The 27,266-nt window shown below is 41.8% G+C and overlaps 2 protein-coding genes across 8 annotated transcripts in view; one reads left to right on the forward strand and one right to left on the reverse strand.

Annotated features, from left to right (window-relative positions):
• The window catches only part of RNF207 (ring finger protein 207), a 92,926-nt gene that overhangs the window by 40,295 nt on the left and 25,365 nt on the right, over positions 1–27,266 (reverse strand). For all 7 annotated transcript variants that reach the window (XM_056542951.1, XM_056542954.1, XM_056542953.1 and 4 more), the window contains 3 exons: positions 10,796–10,940; positions 10,331–10,412; positions 944–1,019 (listed from right to left, as the gene is read on the reverse strand). In XM_056542951.1, the coding sequence (XP_056398926.1) occupies positions 944–1,019; positions 10,331–10,412; positions 10,796–10,940 (303 nt within the window). The remainder of the gene's footprint in view (positions 1–943; positions 1,020–10,330; positions 10,413–10,795; positions 10,941–27,266) is intronic.
• Positions 13,077–26,624, forward strand: LOC130293818 (intelectin-1-like). Its single transcript, XM_056542958.1, has 8 exons — positions 13,077–13,185; positions 15,721–15,804; positions 18,430–18,588; positions 20,259–20,506; positions 20,652–20,810; positions 24,455–24,575; positions 24,682–24,785; positions 26,395–26,624. The coding sequence occupies exons 2-8, from the start codon at positions 15,732–15,734 to the stop codon at positions 26,545–26,547; spliced, it is 1,017 nt and encodes a 338-aa protein (XP_056398933.1). The 5' UTR covers positions 13,077–13,185; positions 15,721–15,731; the 3' UTR covers positions 26,548–26,624.

Raw genomic sequence — 27,266 nt, forward strand, 5'->3', positions numbered from 1 at the left:
AGTATAGATCAATACATAATACTTTTCATCTTTACACAATAATATAGATCAATACATAACACTTTTTATTTATATACATAATAGTATAGATCAATAGATAATACTTTTTATTTATATACATAATAGTATAGATCAATACATAATACTTTTCATCTTTACATAATAATATAGATCAATACATAATACTTCCCATCTGTACATAATAATACAGATCAATACATAATACTTTTCATCTGTACATCATAATATAGATCAATACATAATACTTTCCATCTGTACATAATAATACAGATCAATACATAATACTTTTCATCTGTACATAATAATATAGATCAATACATAATACTTTTTATTTATATAGATAATAATATAGATCAATACTTGGTGTTCTGCAGCACAAGGCTTGTATGACAGGTTGTGTTCTCTCATTGTTTGGGTCACTTTATAGAGGATCTGCCAGTTTAAAGGGGTATTCCGATGTCATAAAATTGTATTAAATAAAACTATTACCCCAAGAAAAATAACCAACTAATGTTATCACAAAATGTGTGAAAGGAAATTGTGTAGTCCTCTCATTGTCAGGGTGTTGTTGTCTCAGAAGCTCCCTGACTCCTCCCTCTTTCCTCACAGGAAGTTGTGTAGTCCTTTTTATTGTCAGTGTGGTGTTGGCACAGCAGCTTCTTGACTCTGCCTTTAATCCTGACAGGAAGTTGTGTGTCCTCTCATTGTCAGTCTGGTGGTGTCTTTGCAGCTTTCCAGCTCCGCCCTCTTGGCATTTCTCTGAGCTCCAGCCATGCCCCCTGACCAAACTGCAGACCTCCAGCTCTTGCAAAACTACAACTCCTAGCATGCTCAGACAGCCAACAGCTGTCTGGGCATGCTGGGAGCTGTAGCTTTTAAACATCGACTGGTTGGAGATCACTGCTCTATAGCGTCCACCTACCATGACAGCTTGATCCAGCTTCTCACACCCTTGCATATAGGCTGTCTCAATATCGATGCAGTGAGCCCGATTTTCCCTGTTGAAAACCCAAGAACAAACAATGAAATATAAACCAAGAACACACAATAAAATATAAACCAAGAACACACAATAAAATATAAACCAACAACACACAATGAAATATAAACCAAGAACACACAATACAATATATAAACCAAGAACACACAATAATATATAATCCAAGAACAAACAATGAAATATAAACCAAGAACACACAATGAAATATAAACCAAGAACACACAATACAATATATAAACCAAGAACACACAATACAATATATAAACCAAGAACACACAATAATATATAATCCAACAACACACAATGAAATTTAAACCAAGAACACAGAATAAAATATAAACCAACAACACACAATAAACCAAGAACAAACAATGAAATATAAACCAAGAACACACAAAGAAATATAAACCAAGAACACACAATGAAATATAAACCAACAACACACAATATAATATATAAACCAAGAACACACAATAATATATAAACCAACAACACACAATGAAATATAAACCAACAACACACAATATAATATATAAACCAAGAACACACAATAATATATAAACCAAGAACACACAATGAAATATAAACAAAGAACACACAATAAAATATAAACCAAGAACACACAAAGAAATATAAACCAAGAACACACAATGAAATATAAACCAAGAACACACAATACAATATATAATCCAAGAACACACAATAATATATAAACCAAGAACACACAATAATATATAAACCAAGAACACACAATAATTTATAAACCAAGAACACACAATAATATATAAACCAAGAACACACAATAATATATAAACCAAGAACACACAATGAAATATAAACAAAGAACACACAATAAAATATAAACCAAGAACACACAAAGAAATATAAACCAAGAACACACAATGAAATATAAACCAAGAACACACAATACAATATATAATCCAAGAACACACAATAATATATAAACCAAGAACACACAATAATATATAAACCAAGAACACACAATAATTTATAAACCAAGAACACACAATAATATATAAACCAAGAACACACAATAATATATAAACCAAGAACACACAATAATTTATAAACCAAGAACACACAATAATTTATAAACCAAGAACACACAAAGAAATATAAACCAAGAACACACAATAATATATAAACCAAGAACACACAATAATTTATAAACCAAGAACACACAATAATTTATAAACCAACAACACACAATAATATATAAACCAAGAACACATAATAATATATAAACCAACAACACACAATAATATATAAACCAAGAACACACAATAATATATAAACCAAGAACACACATTGAAATATAAACCAATAACAAACAATAAAATATAAACCAACAACACAACACACAATAACATATAAACCAAGAACACACAATATATAAACCGAGAACACACAATAATATATAAATCAAGAACACACAATAATATATAAACCAAGAACGCACAATAATATATAAACCAAGAACACACAATAATATATAAATCAAGAACACACAATAATATATAAACCAAAAATGCACAATACAATATATAAACCAAGCACACACAATAATATATAAACCAAGAACACAACACAATATAAACCAAGAACACACGATGAAATATAAAGCAAGAACACACAATAATATATAAACCAAGAACACACGATGAAATATAAAGCAAGAACACACAATAATATATAAACCAATAACACATAATACAATATATAAACCAAGAACACACAATAAAATATAAACCAAGAACACATAATAATATATAAACCAAGAACACTCAATAATATATAAACCAATAACACACAATAATATATAAACCAAGAACACTCAATAATATATAAACCAAGAACACACAATAATATATAAACCAAGAACACTAAATAATATATAAACCAAGAACACACAATAATATATATAAATTTAGAACACACAATAAAATATAAACCAATAACACATAATACATAGAGGACTTTGAGATCATACCTGGTTCATTTTGCGCCTCCTATGAAACACAATTTTTTTCTTTGGGAATTTCTTGGTTGCATAATACATAGGACATATGGTGTTGTCATGTACACAGGTTAGTATTGTTAGTGACATCATACATATCATATTATTTTATATCACACACTGCATATAGTTATGCTATACATTGTTGTCTTATTAACTGTGTTAGACGTCATTAGTATCTGTGAAAAAGACTGAGATCCCAAGTGTGAACTTTGACCTGAAGCCCTGGCTGTGCCCTGCAGTCTATGAGATGATGTGTATGTTATTTGTATGTTATGAGAGTTCGCAGGTATTTATATTCAAATGGAGATGAAAGCGCAGGGTCAGTCAGCGCAACCGCTCAGGAAATGCGTAGAAGAGAAGTCCAAATGTGATATATAAAAAAAATCCTATTTGATTAAGATGCCTAAAAAAACGACGCGTTTCGGGACGCATGTCCCTTTTTCAATGTGAGCTAGGCTTAAAGGGGTACTCCGCTGCACAGCGTTTGGAACAAATTGGAGTCGGCGCCGGGAGCTTGTGATGTCATAGCTCCGCCCCCTCATGATGTGATACCCCACCCCCTCAATGCAAGTCTATGGGAGGGGGCGTGACAGCCACCACGCCCCCTCCCATAGACTTGCATTGAGGGGGCGGGATGTCACATCATGATGGGTGTGACTATGACGTCACAAGCTCCCGGCGCCAGCTCCAGCGTTCAGAAAAGTTTGTTCCAAATGCTGAGCAGCGGAGTACCCCTTTAAATAAATTGGATTTTTTTATATCACATCCGGACTTCTCTTCTATGCATTTCCTGAGCGGTTGCGCTGACTGACGTTTTCATCTCCATTTTAGTCGGAGTACATGCAAACTCTTGTATACATAGGCCGGGGGATCGTCCTGAGTCCGACCACAGGGTGGCTGTACCGCTATAACGCAGCACTGGCCAACTAGCTGTTGTGTCACCTACACAACAGAAAAAGGTGAGTGTATTACTTCACTGTCCTGTGCCCTACAATTCCCATATAGAAAGACAAACTATCCCATGAGAAACTCTGCTTGTCTTTTATACTCTAGAACACTTTGTGTATTTTATTGTAGCTTTATTGTATAAATACGGAGTATACACATCTATACTGGCTCCACAAGGCCTGGAAACACTGGGTTTAATTGCTCAAGGTCTCAAAACATTGTGTCCACGATAGAGGGATGAGGTAATTTTAAGAAAATAACCCTTGCTGGGTAGCAAGTCTAATTACCTATGCAATAGCGCCACCTAGTAAACTGGTGAATGCCCATAAGCCGGAAGGAGGTTAATATATGGTCAAATAATATCACTAGATGCTTATTTGTATCCGTGAACACCCAGTCTACATCCATTGGGCAATTCCAACTGAGGGGTATGTATCAATTGATAAGGTTTTTGGTAAAAACCAAGGGTAGATACACAAAGAAAATTCCAAAACTCAAAACTCCAGACAGATCTGAGAAGATCTTAAGAAATTCCTAGAGGAAAATTTTACAGGAAATTGTCTGTATACATCTAAGACGTAGTTCATTATAGAGAGGGAGAGATTATACGCTCTCCACATCTACTCTACATTTCTTTTAAAGGGGTACTCAGCTGCTCAGCGTTCATAACAAAATGTTCCGAATGCTTAGAGCCGGTGCCGGGGGCTCTTTCCCAGGTGCGGAGTTTGATCTTATACAATCAAATGGCTTCTCATTTGATTAAGACAAATTTTATAATGCGGATGAAATAATACCATTTAGTCTGGCGAATAGATTAATTATTATCTCTATACTGAAATAGTTTTAGGATGGGGGGGTCTCAGTCTACTGCACAGGAATCTGTGATCCTCGTCTATAAAAAAAAAGCTTATAGATTTGTTTAACTTCATCCTTTGCCAACTAATTGTTATAAATTAAATTCCCTCAAGAACATCCTATTTCAAGATTTCCCTCTAAATTTAGAGTAAAGTAGATCATATATCCTGTACTGTATCTTTAAGCATTCTTACCCAGATTTATGTGATATGTGTTAGTTAGAAGTGGGTGGAGTGTGAGATATCACTCCCATTTTTATTTATCTAGAAATAATATATTGCCCATTCTCGTATCATGAGGTTCTCTCTGAGTAGTATACCTTGTATCCTTATGATACCTTAACTAACCGTGTAACTGATGTTATATTCTGACTTGGTTGTTAACCTCTGTGATATGTAGTTCTACTAAATGTAGTTAACGTAAACTTATAATGCTTTCTATATATATCTTTGTCTTTATATCTTATTGATATTCATATATATATTATTGTGTAATTATTTACTTATATTTATCAATTAGAACCAATAAATTTGCATATTTTTATAATACCTGCGTATTATTTTATTGTAAAACTACCTTCCTAGCGTTACTGTCATCTCTGATCTTGAAAAAAATAAAATTAATATACTGTATCTGATAAATAGTCTACTCAGATGTGAATTGCATTGTTTATATTTTTTATAAGGTCATAATTTTTATAATGTTTGTTGACTATATTTCATGATTCATAATTGAGTTATGATCCCAATAAAATTACAGATAGATAGATATGAGATAGATAGATATGAAATAGATAGATATAAAATAGATAGATAGATATGAGATAGATAGATATGAGATAGATAGATATGAGATAGATAGATAGATAGATGTTACGCCGAGCGCTCCGGGTCCCCGCTCCTCCCCGGAGCGCTCACGGCGTCTCTCTCCCTGCAGCGCCCCGGTCAGTCCCGCTGACCGGGAGCGCTGCACTGACATGGCCATCGGGGATGCGATTCGCACAGCGGGACGCGCCCGCTCGCGAATCGCATCCCAAGTCACTTACCCGTCCCGGTCCCCAGCTGTCATGCTCTGGCGCGCGCGGCTCCGCTCTCTAGGGTGCGCGCGCGCCAGCGCTCTGAGATTTAAAGGGCCAGTGCACCAATGATGGTGCCTGGCCCAATCACCTTGATTAGCTGCACCTGTTCCTAGCCCTACTTATGCTCACTTCCCCTGCACTCCCTGGCCGGATCTTGTTGCCCTTGTGCCAGAGAAAGCCTTTCCTTGTGCGTTCCTAGCCTGTGTTCCAGACCTCCTGCCGTTGCCCCTGACTACGATCCTTGCTGCCTGCCCTGACCTTCTGCTACGTCCGACCTTGCTCTTGCCTTATCCCTTGTACCATGCCTTATTATTAACATTTGACCGCTAAGCGGTCACTGAGACCCTAAATTTCCCACCCAATATAAAACTTAACGTTTAATGAGCCAAGATTAAAATAACCTCACACATATTGATCCATAATGCATTGATTGGCATGACACTGCATGCTATAGAAGTGAATTGAAAAAATAGACTGTGGCTGCAGTCCACAGTCTATAGTGTGAGACAATTAAAAATCTAACACATTGCCCGCCCGCCCGACGTTTCGCCACAGGCTGTGGCTTTATCAAGGGCTAAGAGGCAAATGGCCATCTACCGCCTCTGCAAGACCATCCCGCTTTGCGGCGGGCTCTGGTGAAAACCAGTAGCTACTTAGAACCGGTCCACCGACACGGTCCACGCCAAACCCTCTCTGACACAGAGTATCCACCTCCAGCCTGCCGAATCATGACAGTAGATCCGGCCATGGATTCCGCTGAGGTGCCGCTGTCAAGTCTTGCCGACATTTCCACGGTGATTGCCCAGCAATCCCTAATGATCACCCAACGAAATCACCAGCTGGCATACTTGACCACCGTGACACAGCAACTTCAATCACAGATACAGCAGCTGCTGCCGCAGATACAGCAACTTCAGTCACAGACACAGCAGCTGCAACAGCAACAACCATCTCCTCCGCCGGCTCCTGCAACTCCTCCGCAGCGACCGGCCGCTCCTAACCCCTGCTTGTCCCTGCCGGACAAATTTGATGGGGACTCTAGACTCTGCCGTGGTCTCCTGCCTGGGAAGGCCCTGCCATGTGCCACACCGCTCGGAGCACCTCTCTCACAGTATCCTTTGCAATCCACCCCTGTGCCTCCCGCCGAGGAGGCTATGCAAGTGGATCGGTCTCGCCTGACCCATGAAGAGAGGACTCGCCGCAGAAAGAAAGAAGATTTACTTCTATACTGCACTGTGCGCTACCGCACAGAACCCCTGCTCTTGAGCATGGAACTTTTTGTTTTGCCCAAATGCTCCTCTGAAGTCCTCCTCGGTCTGCCATGGCTCCAACGCCACTCCTCTACCCTTGTCTGGACCACCGGGGAGATCATGAGCTGGGGTGCTTCTTGCCACAGAAAATGCCTCACGTCTGCTCCCAGTCCCGTCAGTCAAACCTCTGTGTCTCACCCTTTACCTGGTCTCCCCAAGGCCTATCTGGACTATGCTGTGTCTCCTCCTCACAGCCCCCGTCCTGTTAACACTCTGCCCCGTGCCAAGCTTGACCCTCTTCCCTCCCTCCCCACCCCCACGCCTTCTTGTGTGCCCGCTGTTGATGAGGTTTCCCGGGGCTTCGCCACCATCTGGAAAAAGACTCTAAAATCCCTCATACAAATCCCTCATCCCGGGTGAAGAAGCTTGCCGAAGAAAAAAGAAGAACTCCTCCTGTTTTTGTGTGGCTCTCCACCAAGTATATCCGCTTCTGTGTCCCCAGTTTTAATCTGGGACCACGTTATCTTGGACCCTTTGTAGTTGAGTGCTCAGAGGAGAGATCTTGGGAACCTGAGGACAACATCCTGGACAAAAGTCTTATCCTCAGGTTCTCAGGCTCCAAGAAGAGGGGGAGACCCAAGGGGGGGGGGGGTACTGTTACGCCGAGCGCTCCGGGTCCCCGCTCCTCCCCGGAGCGCTCACGGCGTCTCTCTCCCTGCAGCGCCCCCGTCAGTCCCGCTGACCGGGAGCGCTGCACTGACATGGCCATCGGGGATGCGATTCGCACAGCGGGACGCGCCCGCTCGCGAATCGCATCCCAAGTCACTTACCCGTCCCGGTCCCCAGCTGTCATGCTCTGGCGCGCGCGGCTCCGCTCTCTAGGGTGCGCGCGCGCCAGCGCTCTGAGATTTAAAGGGCCAGTGCACCAATGATGGTGCCTGGCCCAATCACCTTGATTAGCTGCACCTGTTCCTAGCCCTACTTATGCTCACTTCCCCTGCACTCCCTGGCCGGATCTTGTTGCCCTTGTGCCAGAGAAAGCCTTTCCTTGTGTGTTCCTAGCCTGTGTTCCAGACCTCCTGCCGTTGCCCCTGACTACGATCCTTGCTGCCTGCCCTGACCTTCTGCTACGTCCGACCTTGCTCTTGCCTTATCCCTTGTACCATGCCTATCTCAGCAGTCAGAGAGGTTGAGCCGTTGCCGGTGGATACGACCTGGTTGCTACCACCGCTGCAAGACCATCCCGCTTTGCGGCGGGCTCTGGTGAAAACCAGTAGCTACTTAGAACCGGTCCACCGACACGGTCCACGCCAAACCCTCTCTGACACAGAGGATCCACCTCCAGCCTGCCGAATCGTGACAATAGATATGAGATAGATAAGAGATAGATCGATATGAGAGAGATAGATAGATAGATAGATAGATAAGAGATAGATAGATAGATATGAGATAGATAGATAGATAGATAGATAGATAGATATGAGATATAGTGGGGCAAAAAAGTAATTGTACAAGTTCTCCCCCTTAAAAAGATGAGAGGCTGTAATTTTCATCATAGGTTATAACCTCAACTATGAGAGACAGAATGGGGGGAAAGAATACAGGAAATCACATTGTAGGATTTCTAATGAATTAATTGGTGAATTCCTCAGTAAAATAAGTATTTGGTCACCTACAAACAAGCAAGATTTCTGACTCTCACAGACCTGTAACTTCTTCTTTAAGAGTCTCCTCTGTCCTCCACTCGTTACCTGTATTAATGGCTCCTGTTTGAACTTGTTATCAGTATAAAAGACACCTGTCCACAACCTCAAACAGTCACATTCCAAACTCCACTATGGCCAAGACCAAAGAGCTGTCGAAGGACACCAGAAACAAAATTGTAGACGTGCACCAGGCTGGGACTGCAATAGGCAAGCAGCTTGGTGTGAAGAAATCAACTGTGGGAGCAATTATTAGAAAGTAGAAGACATACAAGACACTGATAATCTCCCTCGATCTGGGGCTCCACACAAGATCTCACCCCGTGGTGTCAAAATAATCACAATAACGGTGAGCAAAAATCCCAGAACCATACGGGGACCTAGTGAATGACCTGCAGAGAGCTGAGACCAAAGGAACAAAGGCTACCATCAGTAACACACTACGCCTCAAGGGACTCAAATCATCAGTGCCAAACGTGTCCCCCTGCTTAAGCCAGTACATGTCCGGGCCCGTCTGAAGTTTGCTAGAGAGCATTTGGATGATCCAGAAGAGTATTGTGAGAATGTCGTATGGTCAGATGAAACCAAAGTAGAACTTTTTGGTAAAAACTCAACTCGTCGTGTTTGGAGGAGAAAGACTACTGAGTTGCATCCAAGAACACCATACCTACTGTGAAGCATGGGGGCGGAAACATCATGCTTTGGGGTTGTTTTTCAGCAAAGGGACCAGGACGACTGATTCGTGTAAAGGAAAGAATGAATGGGGCCATATATCGGGAGATTTTGAGATAAAACCTCCTTCCATCAGCAAGGGCATTGAAGATTAAATGTAGCTGGGTCTTTCAGTATGACAATGATCCCAAACACACCGCCCGGGCAAGAAGGAGTGGCTTCATAAGAAACATTTCAAGGTCCTGGAGTGGCCTAGCCAGTCTCCAGATCTCAACCACATAGAAAACCTTTGGAGGGAGTTGAAAGTCTGTATTGCCCAGCGACAGCCCCAAAACATCACTGCTCTAGAGGAGATCTGCATGGAGGAATGGGCCAAAATACCAGCAACAGTGTGTGAGAACCTTGTGAAGACAGAAAACATTTCCACCATAATTTGCAAACAAATTCTTTATAAATCAGACAATGTGATTTTATGGATTTTTTCTCATTCTGTCTCTCATAGTTGAGGTTATAACCTATGATGGAAATTACAGCCTCATCTTTATAAGAGGAAGAACAATTGGTGGCTGACTAAATACTTCCCCCCCCCCCCCACCACCACCACTGTAGATAGATAGATATGAGATAGATAGATATGAGATAGATAGATATGAGAGAGATAGATAGATATGAGATAGATAGATATGAGAGAGATATGAGATAGATAGATAGATATGAGATAGATAGATAGAAATGAGATAGATAGATATAATTATTTCTTACACTTGCATATCCCGGAAGCAGTTGATGCACAGCATAGATTTCTTCTCTGTAGAGAACATTATGTAGGGCTCCTCGTGTAAGGCTGTGAGAATGTGGAGAGTTAGAAATGAATAGAAAACAATTTAAAGGAAACTATCAGTATTGATCGGCGTCTTCTAATCCTTTTGGATCCCCGGGTGGTGACCTCCCCACTTACATTTGTCCATACAGGAAGCCAAATAGTCCCTCATCTGCACCGTGAACCGACCAATCTTCTTCTATAGGGCCCTGCACTCTTTGAGCCCCCAGCAATATATGATGAGGAGAGGGGGGCTCATAGAAAAGGTCAAAATGGACCCCCGAACCAGGACAGATGGAACCAGAATATCTGTGACCTATGACCTGTGAGTGAATACCCCACCCTGCTGTTTGCTAATATTGCGGGACCACCTGAGGCCGGAGACCTTCCCAAGACGTTACACTTACCACATTTCTTGTGAATGTCCTTCACTCGCTTACTCAGGGGCACGATCTCATGGCAGGAGAACATTTTGGCTATATGGGTCTCATCTCTGCACTTCGTGCACAGGGGCTGGCTGCAGGTGTTGCAGAAATACATCATATCCCCGTCCTACAACAATAGGGGAATTTATTAAATCTTTCAGGGAACAATTTATATTATTACTAGGAAAACTTTAATGTAGCCGGTGATTTCCCAGAGGCAGAGATCGAGTCAGAGAATAGGGGGATCAAAATCCACAACAGCACAGAGTATTTCAGGCAAGGAGAGGCTTTTATTTATTTTGGAGTCTGGTCTGGGGTCTGTATTTATTTTGGAGTCTGGTCTGGGGTCTGTATTTATCTTGGGGTCTGGGGTCTGTATTTATTTTTAAGTCTGGTCTAGGGTCTGTATTTATTTTGGAGTCTCATAAGGTGTCTGTATTAATTTTGGAGTCTGATAAGGGGTCTGTATTTATTTTGGAGTCTGGTCTGGGGTCTGTATTTATTTTGGAGTCTGGTTTGGGGTCTGTATTTATTTTGGAGTCTGGTTTGGGGTCTGTATTTATTTTGGAGTCTGGTTTGGGGTCTGTATTTATTTTGGAGTCTGATAAGGTGTCTGTATTTATTTTGAAGTCTGGTCTGGGGTCTGTATTTATTTAAGAGTCTGGTCTGGGTTCTAAATTCATTTTAGAGTCTGTTAAGGGGTCTGTATTTATTTTGGAGTCTGGTAAGGGGTCCGTATTTATTTTGGGAATCTGGTCTGGGATCTGTTTTAATTTTGGAGTCTGGTCTTGCGTCTGTATTTATTTTGGAGTCTTGTCTGGGGTCTGAATTCATTTTTGAGTCTGGTTCGGGGTCTGTATTTATTTTGGTATCTGATCTGGGGTCCGCATTAATTTTGAAGTGTGGACTGGACTCTGTATTCATTTTTGGGTGTGTTCTGGGGTCTTTATTAATTTATTCATTTTAGGGTTCTGTTGTCTGTATTAAGTTTGGAGTCTGATCTGTGGGATCTGTATACATTTTGGAGTCTGGATTGGTGTCTGTATTTAATTTCTAGTCTGGTCTGGGGTCTGTATTTATTTAAGAGTCTGGTCTGGGTTCTAAATTCATTTTAGAGTCTGTTAAGGGGTCTGTATTTATTTTGGAGTCTGGTAAGGGGTCCGTATTTATTTTGGGAATCTGGTCTGGGATCTGTTTTAATTTTGGAGTCTGGTCTTGCGTCTGTATTTATTTTGGAGTCTTGTCTGGGGTCTGAATTCATTTTTGAGTCTGGTTCGGGGTCTGTATTTATTTTGGTATCTGATCTGGGGTCCGCATTAATTTTGAAGTGTGGACTGGACTCTGTATTCATTTTTGGGTGTGTTCTGGGGTCTTTATTAATTTATTCATTTTAGGGTTCTGTTGTCTGTATTAAGTTTGGAGTCTGATCTGTGGGATCTGTATACATTTTGGAGTCTGGATTGGTGTCTGTATTTAATTTCTAGTCTGGTCTGGGGTCTGTATTCATTTTGGAGTCTGGTCTCAGATGTGTATAAATTTTGGAGTCTGGATTGGGGTGTGTATTCATTTTGGGTTCTGTTGTCTGTATTAAATTTGGAGCCTGGTCTTGGGTCCGTGTTCATTTTGGAGTCTGGTCTGAGATCAAAATCAAAAAGTCTGGTCTGGGGTCTGTATTTAGTTTGAAATCTGATAAGGGGTCTGTAGCTAAAAAAATCTGTTCTGGCACCTTTACTAATTTAATTTTTTTGTATACATTTTGGAGTCTAGTCAGAGATCTAAATTATTTTTGGAGTCTGATTTGGGATTTGATGACTTCTGTCTCCAGTTCACACAGCAGAGGGGCAGCCAGGGGCCGAGTCTGCAGTGGAGAGGAGAACATGAGTGCGGTCCAGAGCCCGATAGGAGGGCGTACTGCTGGCTTTGGCACCGTGCACCCACATGGCCTCTCCTCACCCTCCACATCTCATCAGATAAATTAGAAGGGGACAAAGATAGTGCAGACCCCACACTATTGCTCCCATGTAATATTACCAGTCGATTGACAATAATCCAAGTTACTGTGTGTCTCGCTTTGAAACCCAAATTAGGAAACATGTAACCCGGCTTGGCACTCTTATTTCACCAGAGCGGAATGAAGGGCACCAAGAAGGTGACACTTTTCCTACACGGTGGGTCGTGTTGTATTCAATTAAACATTGACTGACAGGTGAGCAGAGGAGTCGAGTTGTGATGTAGTGGATGGGGAGAGTATAGGACGCTGGTTAGCTATCTCCTGGCTGCTGACAGATCAGAAGACCCCAATAGAGCCCATCGCCACCCCCTAATCTATATACCAGGACTCCATAACTGCCATAAGACAAGTGCTCCACAAGGTAAGTCATGGGCCTGTAACAAGATGGGAATACTGTACATATGGGGCTGGAAGGGCGGGTGTCCTGGATGGAGATCCCAACAAACCGTTCTGCTGTGACCGGGGGATCTAGATAGTCACGCGACAAAGTCAGATTATTCTGTTGCCCAAGTGAAGAACAGCGTCTGAATTTAACTGTACGTGATGGCGACTTTATAGAGTCAGCGTCACATCTGAGCATTTGTTACACTGTATGCAGCCTGGTCAATTCTTAGGCCATGTTCACTCTGTAAAGTTTCTCAACTTTCATAATTTCATTTTATGCATGAAGTTTTGTCTGTATTTAGCAAAAAAAAAGCCCCCCCCCCCCCCCCCCAAAAAAATGTATTTGTTCATTTGTGCACAGGATAGGACAGAGGAACTGAAATCTATCCCCCATCCTAACATAAGTTGTTCACTACTGGAGTGCCCCTTTAATTCCTGCTCAGGATAGGAGATAAGTGTCTGAACATAGGGGGGGGTCCAACACTGTGACCCCCCCCCCCCCCCCAGTGACCTCCTGCCCAGCACCCTGGCTCTCCCCATGCACAGAGCGGACACCGTTCCATGGACTGAGCTGTGTCAACCACCTCCTGTGGATAGGGGATATGTTGTTCAGTACCGGAGTACTCCTTTAAGCAGTATTTAAAGGGGTATTCCACTGGAAAACATTTTTTTTTTTTTTTTTTATTAAATGGTGCCAGAAAGTTAAACAGATTTGTAAATCACTTCTATTAAAAAATCTTAACTCTTCCAGTACTTATCAGCTGCTGTATAATCCACAGGAAGTTCTTTCCTTTTGGAATTTCCTTTCTGTCACGAGCACAGTGCTCTCTGGTGACACCTGTGTCCATTTTAGGAACTGTCCAGAGTAGGAGCAAATCCCCATAACAAACCTATGCTGCTCTGGACAATTCCTAAAAATGGCCAGAGGTGTCAGCAGAGAGCACTGTGGTCAGACAGAGAATTCAAGAAAATTCAAAAATTCAAGAAAATTCAAAAAGAAAAGAATTTCCTCTGTAGTATTCAGCAGCTGATAAGAACTGGAAGGATTAAGATTTTTTTTAACAGAAGTAATTTACAAATCTGTTAAATTTTCTGGCATCAGTTGATTGAAAAAAAATTAAAATTATTTTTTCAGTGGAGTGCCCCTTTAACACCAAATACGGAGCAGAAATACAAAGTCCCGTTGGCTTCATGGGAGTTTTCTTACGGATTCTGTCTCAATTTTCCTCTGGACAGTTCCCGAGACATGTGTCATCAGAGAGCACTTAGACAGAAAAGAACAACTCAACTTCAGCAGCTCATAAGTACTGAAAGGATTAAGATTTTTTAATAGACGTAATTTACAAATCTGTTTAACTTTCTGGAGCCAGTTGATATATTAAAAAAAGTTTTTTCCTTGAATACCCCTTTAAAGTAAAGAAAAATCTGCATGAATTCCGTCTAGTGTGAACAAATCCTTATTGAGCCGACACAGAATGGGCACCTATGGTCTCTGGAGTGTCAGCTGTTACTTGATACATTATCACAGACCAAGGGACTTCAAACTGGGGTCCTCCAGCTGTTGCAAAACTACAACTCCCAGCATGCCCGGACAGCCGTTGGCTGTCCGGGCATGCTGGGAGTTGTAGTTTTGCAAGCAGTTTGGAGACTGCCAGGAAAAAAAATTCTATTCACTGACAGCAAGCAGGAAATCTTGTAAATGGTAAAGAACTGAAACAAATCAGATACCTGACCATACATTTTACCCTGATTATTATATTACGGTTATTCGCTAGAACATAATGGAAAACAAATTAGCGCTGTGATCTCTTCAATGTTTGACATTTGTAAATTACTTCTATTTAAAGATAGATAATCCTTAATCCTTCCAGTACTTAGCTGCTGTATGCTCCACAGGAAGTTGTGTAGTTCTTTCCAGTCTGATCACAGTGCTCTCTGCTGCCACCTCTGTCCGTGTCAGGAACTGTCCAGAGTAGGAGCAAACCCCATAGCAAACCTCTCCTGCTCTGGACAGTTCCTAACATGGACAGAGGTGTCAGCAGAGAGCACTGTGGTCAGACTGGAAAGAACTACACAACTTCCTGTGGAGCATACAGCAGCAGATAAGTACTGGAAGGATTAAGATTTTTAAATAGAAGTAAATTTACAAATCGGTTAAAAAATAAAAATTAAAAAAAAAATAAAAAAAATCCACCAGAGTACCCCTTTAAGTTTTTAAAGCACTCCAAGCCCCCAAGAGACCTGCTGCATTTTTGGGACCAAGCGACGGGGTGCCAACGAAACCAGCCCTGCAGCCCTTTCTTCTGGGGAGGTTTCCAGAGGTTGGTCGCTGACAAATTATCAAGTGATGGGCTATGCTGGCAAGATGCTGTCACTTTATATGATTGGAGTACCCCTTTAAAGTTTTTTTCAGAATACAGCTAGGCATGCTGGCAGTTGTAGTTTTGCAACCGCTGGAGGCACCCTGGTTGGGAAACACTGATTTATACTATGATGAAATTCTTCTCCACAGCTCCTACCAAAATGTTCCTGCACTTTCTACTGTTGCTCCCCCTGGTGGCCGGTGAAAGAGACATTACAACCTGCGCATCATGTGGTGAGTGGAACCAGTAAAAATCTTTCTTGGGCCGCGTTCACACAGCGGAAAAAAACAGAGGAAAATCAGTGCGTAAAATAAAATCTGTTGCTGATTCTTCTGCTCCGTGCGTAAAATGTAATGTTTGTAAAAAAGGGGCATATTGGTGAATTTAGAGGGGAACTCCGCTACGTGAGTAGTTATCTACTACCCACAGAATCCTGTGGATAGGGGATAAGCACTCATGTATCAGAGATCCCCTTTAAACGGGTACTCTGGGGAAAAATTTAATCAACTGGTGCCAGAAAGTTAAACAGATTTGTAAATGACTTCTATCAAAAAATCTTAATCCTTCCAGTACTTATTAGCAGTTGTGTGCTACAGAGCAAATTCTTTTCTTTTTGAATTTCTTTTTTGTCTTGTCCACAGTGCTCTCTGCTGACACCTCTGTCCGTGTCAGGAACTGTCCAGAGAAGGAGAAAATCCCCATAGCAAACCTATGCTGCTCTGGACAGTTCCTAAAATGGACAGAGATGTCAGCAGAGAGAACTGTGGTTGGACTGGAAAGCACTGGTGGCACCAGTTGATTTAAAAAATACAGTGGGGATCAAAAGTTTCGGCACCCCAGGTAAAAATTTGTATTAATGTACATAAAGAAGCCAAGGAAAGATGGAAAAATCTCCAAAAGGCATCAAATTACAGATTAGACATTCTTATAATATGTCAACAGAAGTTACATTTTATTTCCATCATTTACACTTTCAAAATAACAGAAAACAAAAAAATGGCGTCTGCAAAAGTTTGGGCACCCTGCAGAATTTATAGCATGCACTGCCCCCTTTACAAAGCTGAGACCTGTCAGTGTCATGGATTGCTCTCAATCATCATCTGGGAAGACCAGGTGATGTCAATCTCAAAGGGTTTACATGCCCAGACTCATCTGACCTTGCCCCAACAATCAGCACCATGGGTTCTTCTAAGCAGTTGTCTAGAAATCTGAGACTGAAAATAGTTGACGCTCCCAAAGCTGGAGAAGGCTATAAGAAGATAGCAAAACGTTTTCAGATGTCAATATCCTCTGTTCAGAATGTAATTAAGAAATGGCAGTCATCAGGAACAGTGGAAGTTAAAGCAAGATCTGGAAGACCAAGAAAAATATCAGACAGGACAGCTCGCAGGATTGGGAGAAAAACAATTCAAAACCCACGTTTGACTGCACAATCCCTCCAGAAAGATCTGGCAGACACTGGAGTTGTGGTACACTATTCCACTATAAAGAGATACTTGTACAAATATGGTCTTCATGGAAGAGTCATCAGAAGAAAACCTCTTCTACGTCCTCACCACAAAAATCAGCATTTGAACTTTGCAAATAAACATATAGACAAGCCTGATGCATTTTGGAAACAAGTTCTGTGGACCGATGACCGGAATGAGCAAAGGTACCTCTGAAGAAGAAGAGGAACAGAATTTAATGAAAAGGAAAAATGGATTCAATAAAATTTCTGCAAATTTTGGATGCTAACTTGATGCCATCTGTGAAAAAGCTGAAGTTAAAGAGAGGATGGCTTCTACAAATGGATAATGATCCTAAACACACCTCGAAATCCACGGGGGATTACATCAAGGGGTGTAAACTGAAGGTTTTGCCATGGCCTTCACAATCTCCTGACCTCAACATCATTGAAAATCTATGGATAGACCTTAAAAGAGCAGTGCGTGACAGACAGCCCAGAAATCTCAAAGAACTGGAAGACTTTTGTACGGAAGAATGGGCAAAGATACCTCAAACAAGAATTGAAAGACTCTTGGCTGCTACAAAAAGCGTTTACAAGCTGTGATACTTGCTAAAGGGGGCAGTACATGCTATAAATTCTGCAGGGGGCCCAAACTTTTGCAGACGCCATTTTTTTGTTTTCTGTTATATTGAAAGTGTAAATGATGGAAATAAAATGTAACTTTTGGTGACATATTATAAGAATGTCTAATCTGTAATTTGATGCCTTTTGGAGGCATCTTTCCTTGTTTACCTGGGGTTCCCAAACTTTTGATCCCCACTGTATATATTTTCCACCAGACTACCCCTTTAAAGCACCGGGCATGTTGGACTTCAATGTGTGTTAACCTTTTATTCTAAGGCTATGTTCACACTACGGATATGGCATAATCTGCAGGCGCTAGGGCTGCACGGGAATGCGCTGTCTCATAGACGGCTATGCATACCGCGCAGACTCCGCACAAAGAATGAACATGTTCGTTCTTTGTGCAGAAAATGGAAAATGACATTTCCGTGACGGAAATATCTGTCATGAAAATTCTGGGACTCTGCTGCAGTGAGATCTCCATGCAGGATTCCAATGCAGAATGGATTCCGACATGTGAGCTGAGCTGTGCGTGCATATGTGGGGATCAAACAGGTAAACTGGACAGCATGCTGGGAGTTGTAGTTTAGCAACAGCTGGAGGTCCACAGTTTGGAGACCACATAAACCAGTGTTCCCCAAACCGCGACTCTCCATCTGTTTCAAAATGACTAAAACTCCCATCATGCTCCCTGAGAGCCGCAGATTGGGGCAGATTGATGGAGACTGAACAATGCTCCAGTAAGGTATCATGAACATTCCAATATGGCCTCCTCTGTATCTAGAAAACTGTCCCATATCCAAGAAGAAGGAGAACATCCTAAACCTGCTGGCGTGCTGGAGCGATGACACCGACCCCTCTGTGCCCGACCCCGTCATGGTGCCTTATATATCCGGCCATAGGAGCTGCAAGGAAATCAAACTCTTCGAGCCTAATGCAACAGGTGACTCCATAGATTCCAGGAGCGGATCATGTCTTGTGTTACATCCTCAGGTATCAGTGCGGTGGGGGGCGGCTAAGATTACCTGCGACCATATCAGGTGATTAGCCATAGGGGGCGCTAAATCCACTGGATGAGGGAACCAACAAATAAAGCTGGAGAGAGTATAAGTCTCCATAATCATTACAGATAGATATGAGATCGATAAATAGATAGATATGAGATAGATAGATATGAGATAGATAGATAGATATGAGATAGATAGATTGATATGAGATAGATAGATAGATATGAGATAGATAGATTGATATGAGATAGATAGATATGAGATAGATAGATAGATAGATAAATAGATAGATATGAGATAGATAGATAGATATGAGATAGATAGATATGAGATAGATAGATATGAGATAGATAGATAAATAGATAGATATGAGATAGATATGAGATAGATAGATAAATAGATAGATATGAGATAGATAGATAGATAGATAGATAGATATGAGATAGATAGATAGATAGATAGATAGATATGAGATAGATAGATAGATAGATAGATAGATAGATAGATATGAGATAGATAGATAGATATGAGATAGATAGATAGATAGATAGATAGATAGATATGAGATAGATAGATAGATAGATAGATATGAGATAGATATGAGATAGATATGAGATAGATAGATATGAGATAGATAGATAGATAAATAGATAGATATGAGATAGATAGATAGATAGATATGAGATAGATAGATAGATATGAGATAGATAGATAGATAGATAGATAGATAGATAGATAGATAGATATGAGATAGATAAATAGATAGATATGAGATAGATAGATAGATATGAGATAGATAGATATGAGATAGATAGATAGATAGATATGAGATAGATAGATATGAGAAAGATAGATAGATAGATAGATATGAGATAGATATGAGATAAATAGATAGATATGAGATAGATAGATAGATAGATAGATAGATAGATAGATATGAGATAGATAGATATGAGATAGATATATATGAGATAGATAGATAGATAGATAGAATGAGATAGATAGATAGATTGATAGATATGAGATAGATAGATATGAGATAGATAGATATATTGATAGATGTGAGATAGATAGATAGATAGATATGAGATAGATAGATATGAGATAGATATGAGATAGATAAATAGAGAGATATGAGATAGATAGATATGAGATATATAGATATGAGATAGATAGATAGATAGATAGAATGAGATAGATAGATAGATAGATTGATAGATATGAGATAGATAGATATGAGATAGATAGATAGATATGAGATAGATAGATTGATATGAGATAGATAGATAGATATGAGATAGATAGATTGATATGAGATAGATAGATATGAGATAGATAGATAGATAGATAGATAGATATGAGATAGATAGATATGAGATAGATAGATATGAGATAGATAGATAGATAGATAGATACAAAGAAAAAATAATTTGCAGCACTCCAACAAAATAGTTGAAGGTTGAAGTTGAAGGTGAAAAAGAATAAAAATGTATTCCATCCATAGTGGAATATCTATACACAATATTTCCTATGCCCCAGATACATGTCGGACCATTATTAGTAGCATTATTTAATACTGTAATGTTAGATGCTTTTTCTATGGCAGACGGGATTTATACCCTGATGACCACCGTGGGGGAATCCTACCAAACCTTCTGTGACATGACGACCCGCGGCGGGGGATGGACCTTGGTCGCCAGTGTCCACGAGAATGACGAATATGGGAAGTGCACCGTGGGCGATCGCTGGTCCAGTCAACAGGGAAACCGGCCTGAAAGTCCTCAGGGTGACGGCAACTGGGCCAACTATGCCACCTTTGGTTCTGCCGGCGGCGCCACCAGTGACGATTACAAGGTAAAGACGAAAACTGTTCATTATGGGAAACTGAAGTGGATTTCTGCTCAATGATGAATCCTCGTGTACGATTGGAGATCTGTAGATATTGTGGGGGAATATATATGGAGAACTGGCAAAATGAATTGTATGTGATGTCAATTAGAACGCAGGATATCACGACGTGAAGGCGGAGGACCTCGCTATCTGGCACGTCCCCAATGACACCCCGGTGTCTCAGTGGAGAGATTCGGCCCTTCTCAGATACCACACGGAGACCGGATTCCTTCCTGGAGAAGGTGGAAACCTCTTCCATCTGTACAAGGTAATACGGGCACAAGGGACGGTACATGGTGGGGGCAGTAAGTTATGGTTATCATGTACGGCGGTATAGCGTGGGTGCAAACTCCACATAGTATGGCGCCATGCTCCTCCACCTGTGGATCTTTAGCTGCAGAATTACAATTCCCATTATGTTCTGCCAAATACTGACTGTGATGTGTGGAGACAAACGAACTATGGAACTCAGGCGTTGCAATTACCCCATCATTAACATTTCTAATGTACTTTATAAGAAAATGTTATCTCCTTTATAGAAATCATGACTTATAAAAAAGACCACTAGGGGTCACCATACCATCCAGATCATAATCCTGTCCGGCTGCAGCATCATCTTTGTCCCAGCTGAAGTACAGGCAGGGACATAGTCCAGGAAGTGAGGGCGGGACTAGCACTACTCTATGCTCACTCCTGTCCTATCAGACTGCAGCATGAAAACAGAGAGGAGGGGTTACAGAGCAGCCTGCAGTGATTAGATGAAGAGACCCAGTATAGCAGACTCAGGGAGGAAGTGAATGTATGGTGAGTGAGGGCGGGCTCAGTGCTTGCCTCGGGGTTAGAAATAAAAGTACCGGAAACGGAGTGCATATATATACTCATGTCTTGACCATGACAAAGGTGGTGGCAGAGAGCACTGTGGTCAGACTGGAAAGAACTACACAACTTCCTGTGGAGCATACAGCAGCTGATAAGTACTGGATGGGTTAAGATGTTTAAATAAAAGTAACTTAAAAATCTGTATAACTTTCTGGCACCAGTTGATTTGAAATTTTTTTTATCCTCCGGAGTACCCCTTTAAACGTGTGGCTCTCCAGCTACTGCATGACAGCATTAGGCTTAAAAGGGTACTCCACCCTTAGACATCTTATCTCCCATCCAAAGGATAGGGGATAAGATGTCTGATCGCTGGGGTCCCGCCGCTGAGGACCCTCGCGATCTCCGTGCTGCACCGGTGTTCGTTTAGAGCCTCGGGTTCAGCGCCGGAGGCTTGTGACGTCACGGCTGCTCCCCGCTCGTGATGTCAAGGCCACGCCCCCTCAATGCAAGTCTATGGGAGGTGGCATGACGGCCTTCACACCCCCTCGCATAGTCTTGCATTGAGGGGGTGTGGCCATGACATCACGAGCGGGGAGTGGCTGTGACGTCAGGAGCCTCCACCCTGCATCGCCAGTCATCCGGCACAGAGCGAAGTTCGCCCCGTGCACCGGATATCTGGGGTGCTGCATCCGAGATGACGTAGGTCCCAAGCAACGGAACCCCTACAATCAGACATTTTATCCCCTATCCTTTGGATAGGGGATAAGATGTCTAGGGGCGGAGTACCCCTTTAAGCATAATAGGAGTTGCAGCAGTATTCCCCAACTTCTGTCTCTTCAACTGTTGCAAAACTACAACTCCCAGCATGCCTGGACCTAATTGGAGTTTGTAATTTTGCAACAGCTGGAGAGCCACAGGTTGGGGGGCACTGTCTAGCAGATAAAAGATGGCCGCCTCCTGGTATCACACCCGGTAGAAGAATGGTCAGAACTCTGGCAACTGAAATTTAAAGTGGATAAGTGCAAGATAATGCACCTGGGGCATAAAAACCCTCAGGCAGAATATAGATTATTTGACACAGTCCTGACCTCAGTATCTGAGGAGGGGGATTTAGGAGAAATTATTTCAGAAGACTTAAAGGTGGGAAGACAATGTAATAGAGAAGCAGGAAACGCTAACAGAATGCTTGGATGTATAGGGAGAGGTATAAGCAGTAGAGAGAGGAGTGCTCATGGATGTATTGGGAGAGTTATAAGCAGTAGAGAGAAGTGCTCATGGGTGTATAGGGAGAGTTATAAGCAGTAGAGAGAAGTGCTCATGGGTGTATAGGGAGAGTTATAAGCAGTAGAGAGAAGTGATCATGGGTGTATAGGGAGAGGTATAAGCAGTAGAAAGAGAGAAGTGCTCATGGGTGTATAGGGAGAGGTATTAGCAGTAGAGGGAGGTGCTCATGCTCATTTGGAGTATTGTGCGCAGTACTGGAGGACGTATCTCCAGAAGGATATAGATATTCTAGAGAGAGTTCAGAGAAGATACTAAACTAGTACATGGATTGCAGGATAAAACTTACCAGGAAAGGTTAAAGGACCTGAACATGTATAGAAGAAAGAAGAGACTGAGGGAGATGATAGAGACTTTATATACATAAAGGGAATCAACACGGTAAAGGAGGAGAAGATATTTAAAAGAAGAAAAACTACCACAAGTGGACATAGTGTTATATAGAGGACATGGTGTTATATAGAGGACATAGTGTTATATATAGAGGACATAGTGTTATATAGAGGACATGGTGTTATATAGAGGACATAGTTTTAAATTAGAGGGGAAAGGTTTCCGCAGTAATATCAGGAAGTATTACTTTACTGAGAGAGTAGTGGATGCATGGAATAGCCTTCCTGTAGAAGTGGTCGCTGCAAATACAGTGAAGGAGTTTAAACATGCATGGGATAAGCATAAGGCTATCCTTCATATAAGATAGAGATAGGTATAAGGCTATCCTTCATATAAGATAGGGATAGGTATAAGGCTATCCTTCATATAAGATAGAGATAGGTATAAGGCTATCCTTCATATAAGATAGGGATAAGCATAAGGCTATCCTTCATATAAGATAGGGATAGGTATAAGGCTATCCTTCATATAAGATAGGGATAAGCATAAGGCTATCCTTCATATAAGATAGAGATAGGTATAAGGCTATCCTTCATATAAGATAGAGATAAGCATAAGGCTATCCTTCATATAAGATAGGGATAGGTATAAGGCTATCCTTAATATAAGATAGGGATAAGCATAAGGCTATCCTTCATATAAGATAGGGATAAGCATAAGGCTATCCTTCATATAAGATAGGGATAAGCATAAGGCTATTCTTCATATAAGATAGAGATAGGTATAAGGCTATCCTTCATATAAGATAGGCACAAGGCTATCCTTCATATAAGATAGGGATAGGTATAAGGCTATCCTTCATATAAGATAGGGATAGGTATAAGGCTATCCTTCATATAAGATAGGGATAGGTATAAGGCTATTCTTCATATAAGATAGGGATAGGTATAAGGCTATCCTTCATATAAGATAGGGATAGGTATAAGGTTATCCTTCATATAAGATAGGGATAGGTATAAGGCTATCCTTCATATAAGATAGGGATAGGCATAAGGCTATCCTTCATATAAGATAGGGATAGGCATAAGGCTATCCTTCATATAAGATAGGGATAAGCATAAGGCTATCCTTCATATAAGATAGAGATAGGTATAAGGCTATCCTTCATATAAGATAGAGATAGGTATAAGGCTATCCTTCATATAAGATAGAGATAGGTATAAGGCTATCCTTCATATAAGATAGGGATAGGTATAAGGCTATCCTTCATATAAGATAGGGATAGGTATAAGGCTATCCTTCATATAAGATAGGGATAGGTATAAGGCTATCCTTCATATAAGATAGGGATAGGTATAAGGCTATCCTTCATATAAGATAGGGCCAGGGACTATTCATAGTATTCAGATTATTGAGCAGACTAGATGGGCCAAATGGTTCTTATATGTTTCTATGTTTGTCCATACTTATCCTGAGCAGAAATACCCAGTGAAGTACGGTGCTGGAAGCTGCCTGACCAACAATGGACCCGACGTTCCGGTTGTATATGATTTCGGAAGTGCCGAAACAGCATCTGGTTACTACTCACCGTCTGGCAGAGGTAAAAAAAATATCATCTATATCAGTGGTCTCCAAACTGTGGACCTCCAGCTGTTGCCAAACTACAATTCCCATCCATCCTTCCTTTCTTTATCATCTTTTCGCAGCTGAATTTATTCCAGGTTTTATCCAGTTTCGAGTATTTAACAATGAAAAAGCGGCGCTGGCGTTGTGCCCGGGGATGAAGGTGACCGGGTGTAACCCAGAACATGTAGGTATCACCCCGGCCTCCCATCTACTACACAAATATTATCATAGAAGGTACATGGTTTTCTATGCAGTCTGTCAAGTAGAAGGAACCTAGAACCTGCCCATGAGGCGGAAGAGTCAGCCTGTAATGCTAATAAAACTATTTGTGACCGCATCAACTAACTTAGATTAATCAGGAGCAGATGACCATCTAATACGGTGCTTCCCAACCAGTGTGCCACCATTGCAAAACTACAACACCCAGCATGCCTGGACTGTCCGGGCATGCTGGGAGTTGTAGTTTTGCAGCAGCTGGAGGCACACTGGATGGGAAACAATGATCTGACGTGTATGATGGTGCCCTGATTCTTCTCCGACTGCAGATGTCAAAGATATCAGCTTATTCCTCACTTCCTATTGAGAACATATGCACGCTCATCTGTGCCGAGTGTGCATGTATATAGGGGAGAATTGGTAACACAGTCTATAGTGCACGGTCAGCATTAGGTGCTGTAAGAGCAGATGACCCCCTCTTGTAGTACATCCATATACTAGAACAGAACATATGGAAAGGGGCTTTTCTAAATTAGATGTCTATAGGGTGGGAAGTGATATAGACCAGTGGTCTCTAAGCTGTGTCCCTCCAGATGTTGCACAACTACAACTGCCAACATGCCTGGACAGCCACTGGCTTTCCGGTCATGCTGGGAATTGTAGTTTTGCAATATCTATACATTACAGAAGCGGACTCCAAACTTAGGACCTCTAGATGTTGTAAAACTACAACTCCCAGCAGTCCCGGAAAGTCAACAGCTGTCGGGTATGCGGGGAGTTGTAGTTTTGCAAAATCACAGACAGCAGAGCAGTGGTCTCCAAACTTAGGACCTCAGATGTTTTAAAACTACAACTCCCAGAAAACCAACAGCTGTCTGTGCATGCTGGGAGTTGTAGTTTTGCAAAATCATGGACAGCAGAGCAGTGGTCTCCACTATGTTCACACAGCTAAATTTACACACGGAATTCCACAACAGAATTCTATTTGAAATTCTGCCCAAAATGTACTGCCTGTTGGCTTCAATGGAATTTAAAGGGGTACTCCACCACTAGACACCTTATCCCCTATTTCCCTGCTGCACCTGGCATTCGTTTAGACCGTCGGGTGCAGCACTGGAGCCTAGTGACATCATGAGCCTCCACCCCGCATCACCAGTCATCCCACACGGGGCAAAGGTTACTCCGTGCACCGGAGATCGCAAGATCCTTTGGATAGGGGATAAGATCTCTTGGGGCGGAGTACCCCTTTAATGGGATTCTATTCACAAAGCGTAAATTCTGAATTCAACAAAATTTAAAGACCTTTCTTTAATTTTGCAGAATTCTGCGGCGGAATCCTATTGAAGTCAATGGGGGTTTGAATTTCAGCAGAATTCTGTGTTTTGGGAACACTGGATTCTGCGATTCTGCTGCGATTCTGTTCAGCAAGCTTTGCTAAATGGAATTTGTGCCCCGTGTGAACACGGCCTTAATCAACACAGGGGGCGGGGGGGATGGGGGGGGGGGGTTGGGGGAGGGGTGAACATATGTGCTGTAAATATTTCCGATACATTATGGCGTTATTTCTCTATTTGCAGCATTGCATCGGAGGAGGAGGCTACTTCCCAGAGGCCAGCCCCAAACAGTGCGGAGATTTTCCTTCCTACGACTGGGACGGATACGGAGCGGGAAGCGGATCCAGTTGCAGCAAGGAAATCACCGAATCCGCCGTCCTCCTCTTCTATCGCTAACCAGCGGCCTATACTGTCCCCTACACTTCTATACAGACCACCGGAGTCATAGGAACCGGACACAATAAAATGGTAGATTAGAAAGCAGCCGATGTCTCCTGGTTCATTGTGGGGGATGGGAAAGAGAAGGGGGAATGCCGGGTTTTCCAGTGGATGGCGATGGCCGTTGTTGGACATGTAGTGCATGTACCGTGTGGCCTCTTTTCTTTCCAAAGTCAGCCACAGCCTTGAAGACTTTGGTCCCATGTTCTAAACCAGATGTCCCAACCCAGGTCCTCAATTCTCCAGAAACAGCCCCAGAGAGATCACACAGGCTGGAGATAGAGAGGAGCGGAGATACAAGGCAGTCTCCAGGGACAATCATATAGGCTGTGTACAAGTATAGAGATAAATAGAGAACATACAGCAGATCAGATAGTACAGAGGTCTCCAACCCAGTCCTCAAGGCTCCACCGACAGTCCAGGATAGGAATTTTTTCCTGTTCTATTTAAATGAAGTAACAAAAAAATCATGGAAAATTGGGGGGCCTAGGGGACAGGGTTGGGAACCACTGAGATAGTAGACAGGTGGGAGAGAATCCCTGGAGGACAGATCACACAGGCTGGAGATAGAGAGGAGGACAGATACAAGGCAGTCTGCAGGGAGAACTGGGTTAGGGACCACTGAGATAGTAGACAGGTGGGAAGTATCTCTGGAGGACAGATCACACAGGCTGGAG

The sequence above is a fragment of the Hyla sarda genome, chromosome 10 (genome assembly GCF_029499605.1).
Source record: "Hyla sarda isolate aHylSar1 chromosome 10, aHylSar1.hap1, whole genome shotgun sequence".
Lineage (NCBI taxonomy): Eukaryota > Metazoa > Chordata > Amphibia > Anura > Hylidae > Hyla > Hyla sarda.

Bases quoted from the DNA above. Each gene is read 5' to 3' on its own strand.
- LOC130293818 (XM_056542958.1), top strand. From the start codon at position 15,732: ATGTTCCTGCACTTTCTACTGTTGCTCCCCCTGGTGGCCGGTGAAAGA. The intron at 15,805-18,429 runs GTGAGTGGAACC...CTCTGTATCTAG, and splicing joins TACAACCTGCGCATCATGTG to AAAACTGTCCCATATCCAAG. The intron at 24,786-26,394 runs GTAGGTATCACC...CTCTATTTGCAG, and splicing joins CCGGGTGTAACCCAGAACAT to CATTGCATCGGAGGAGGAGG.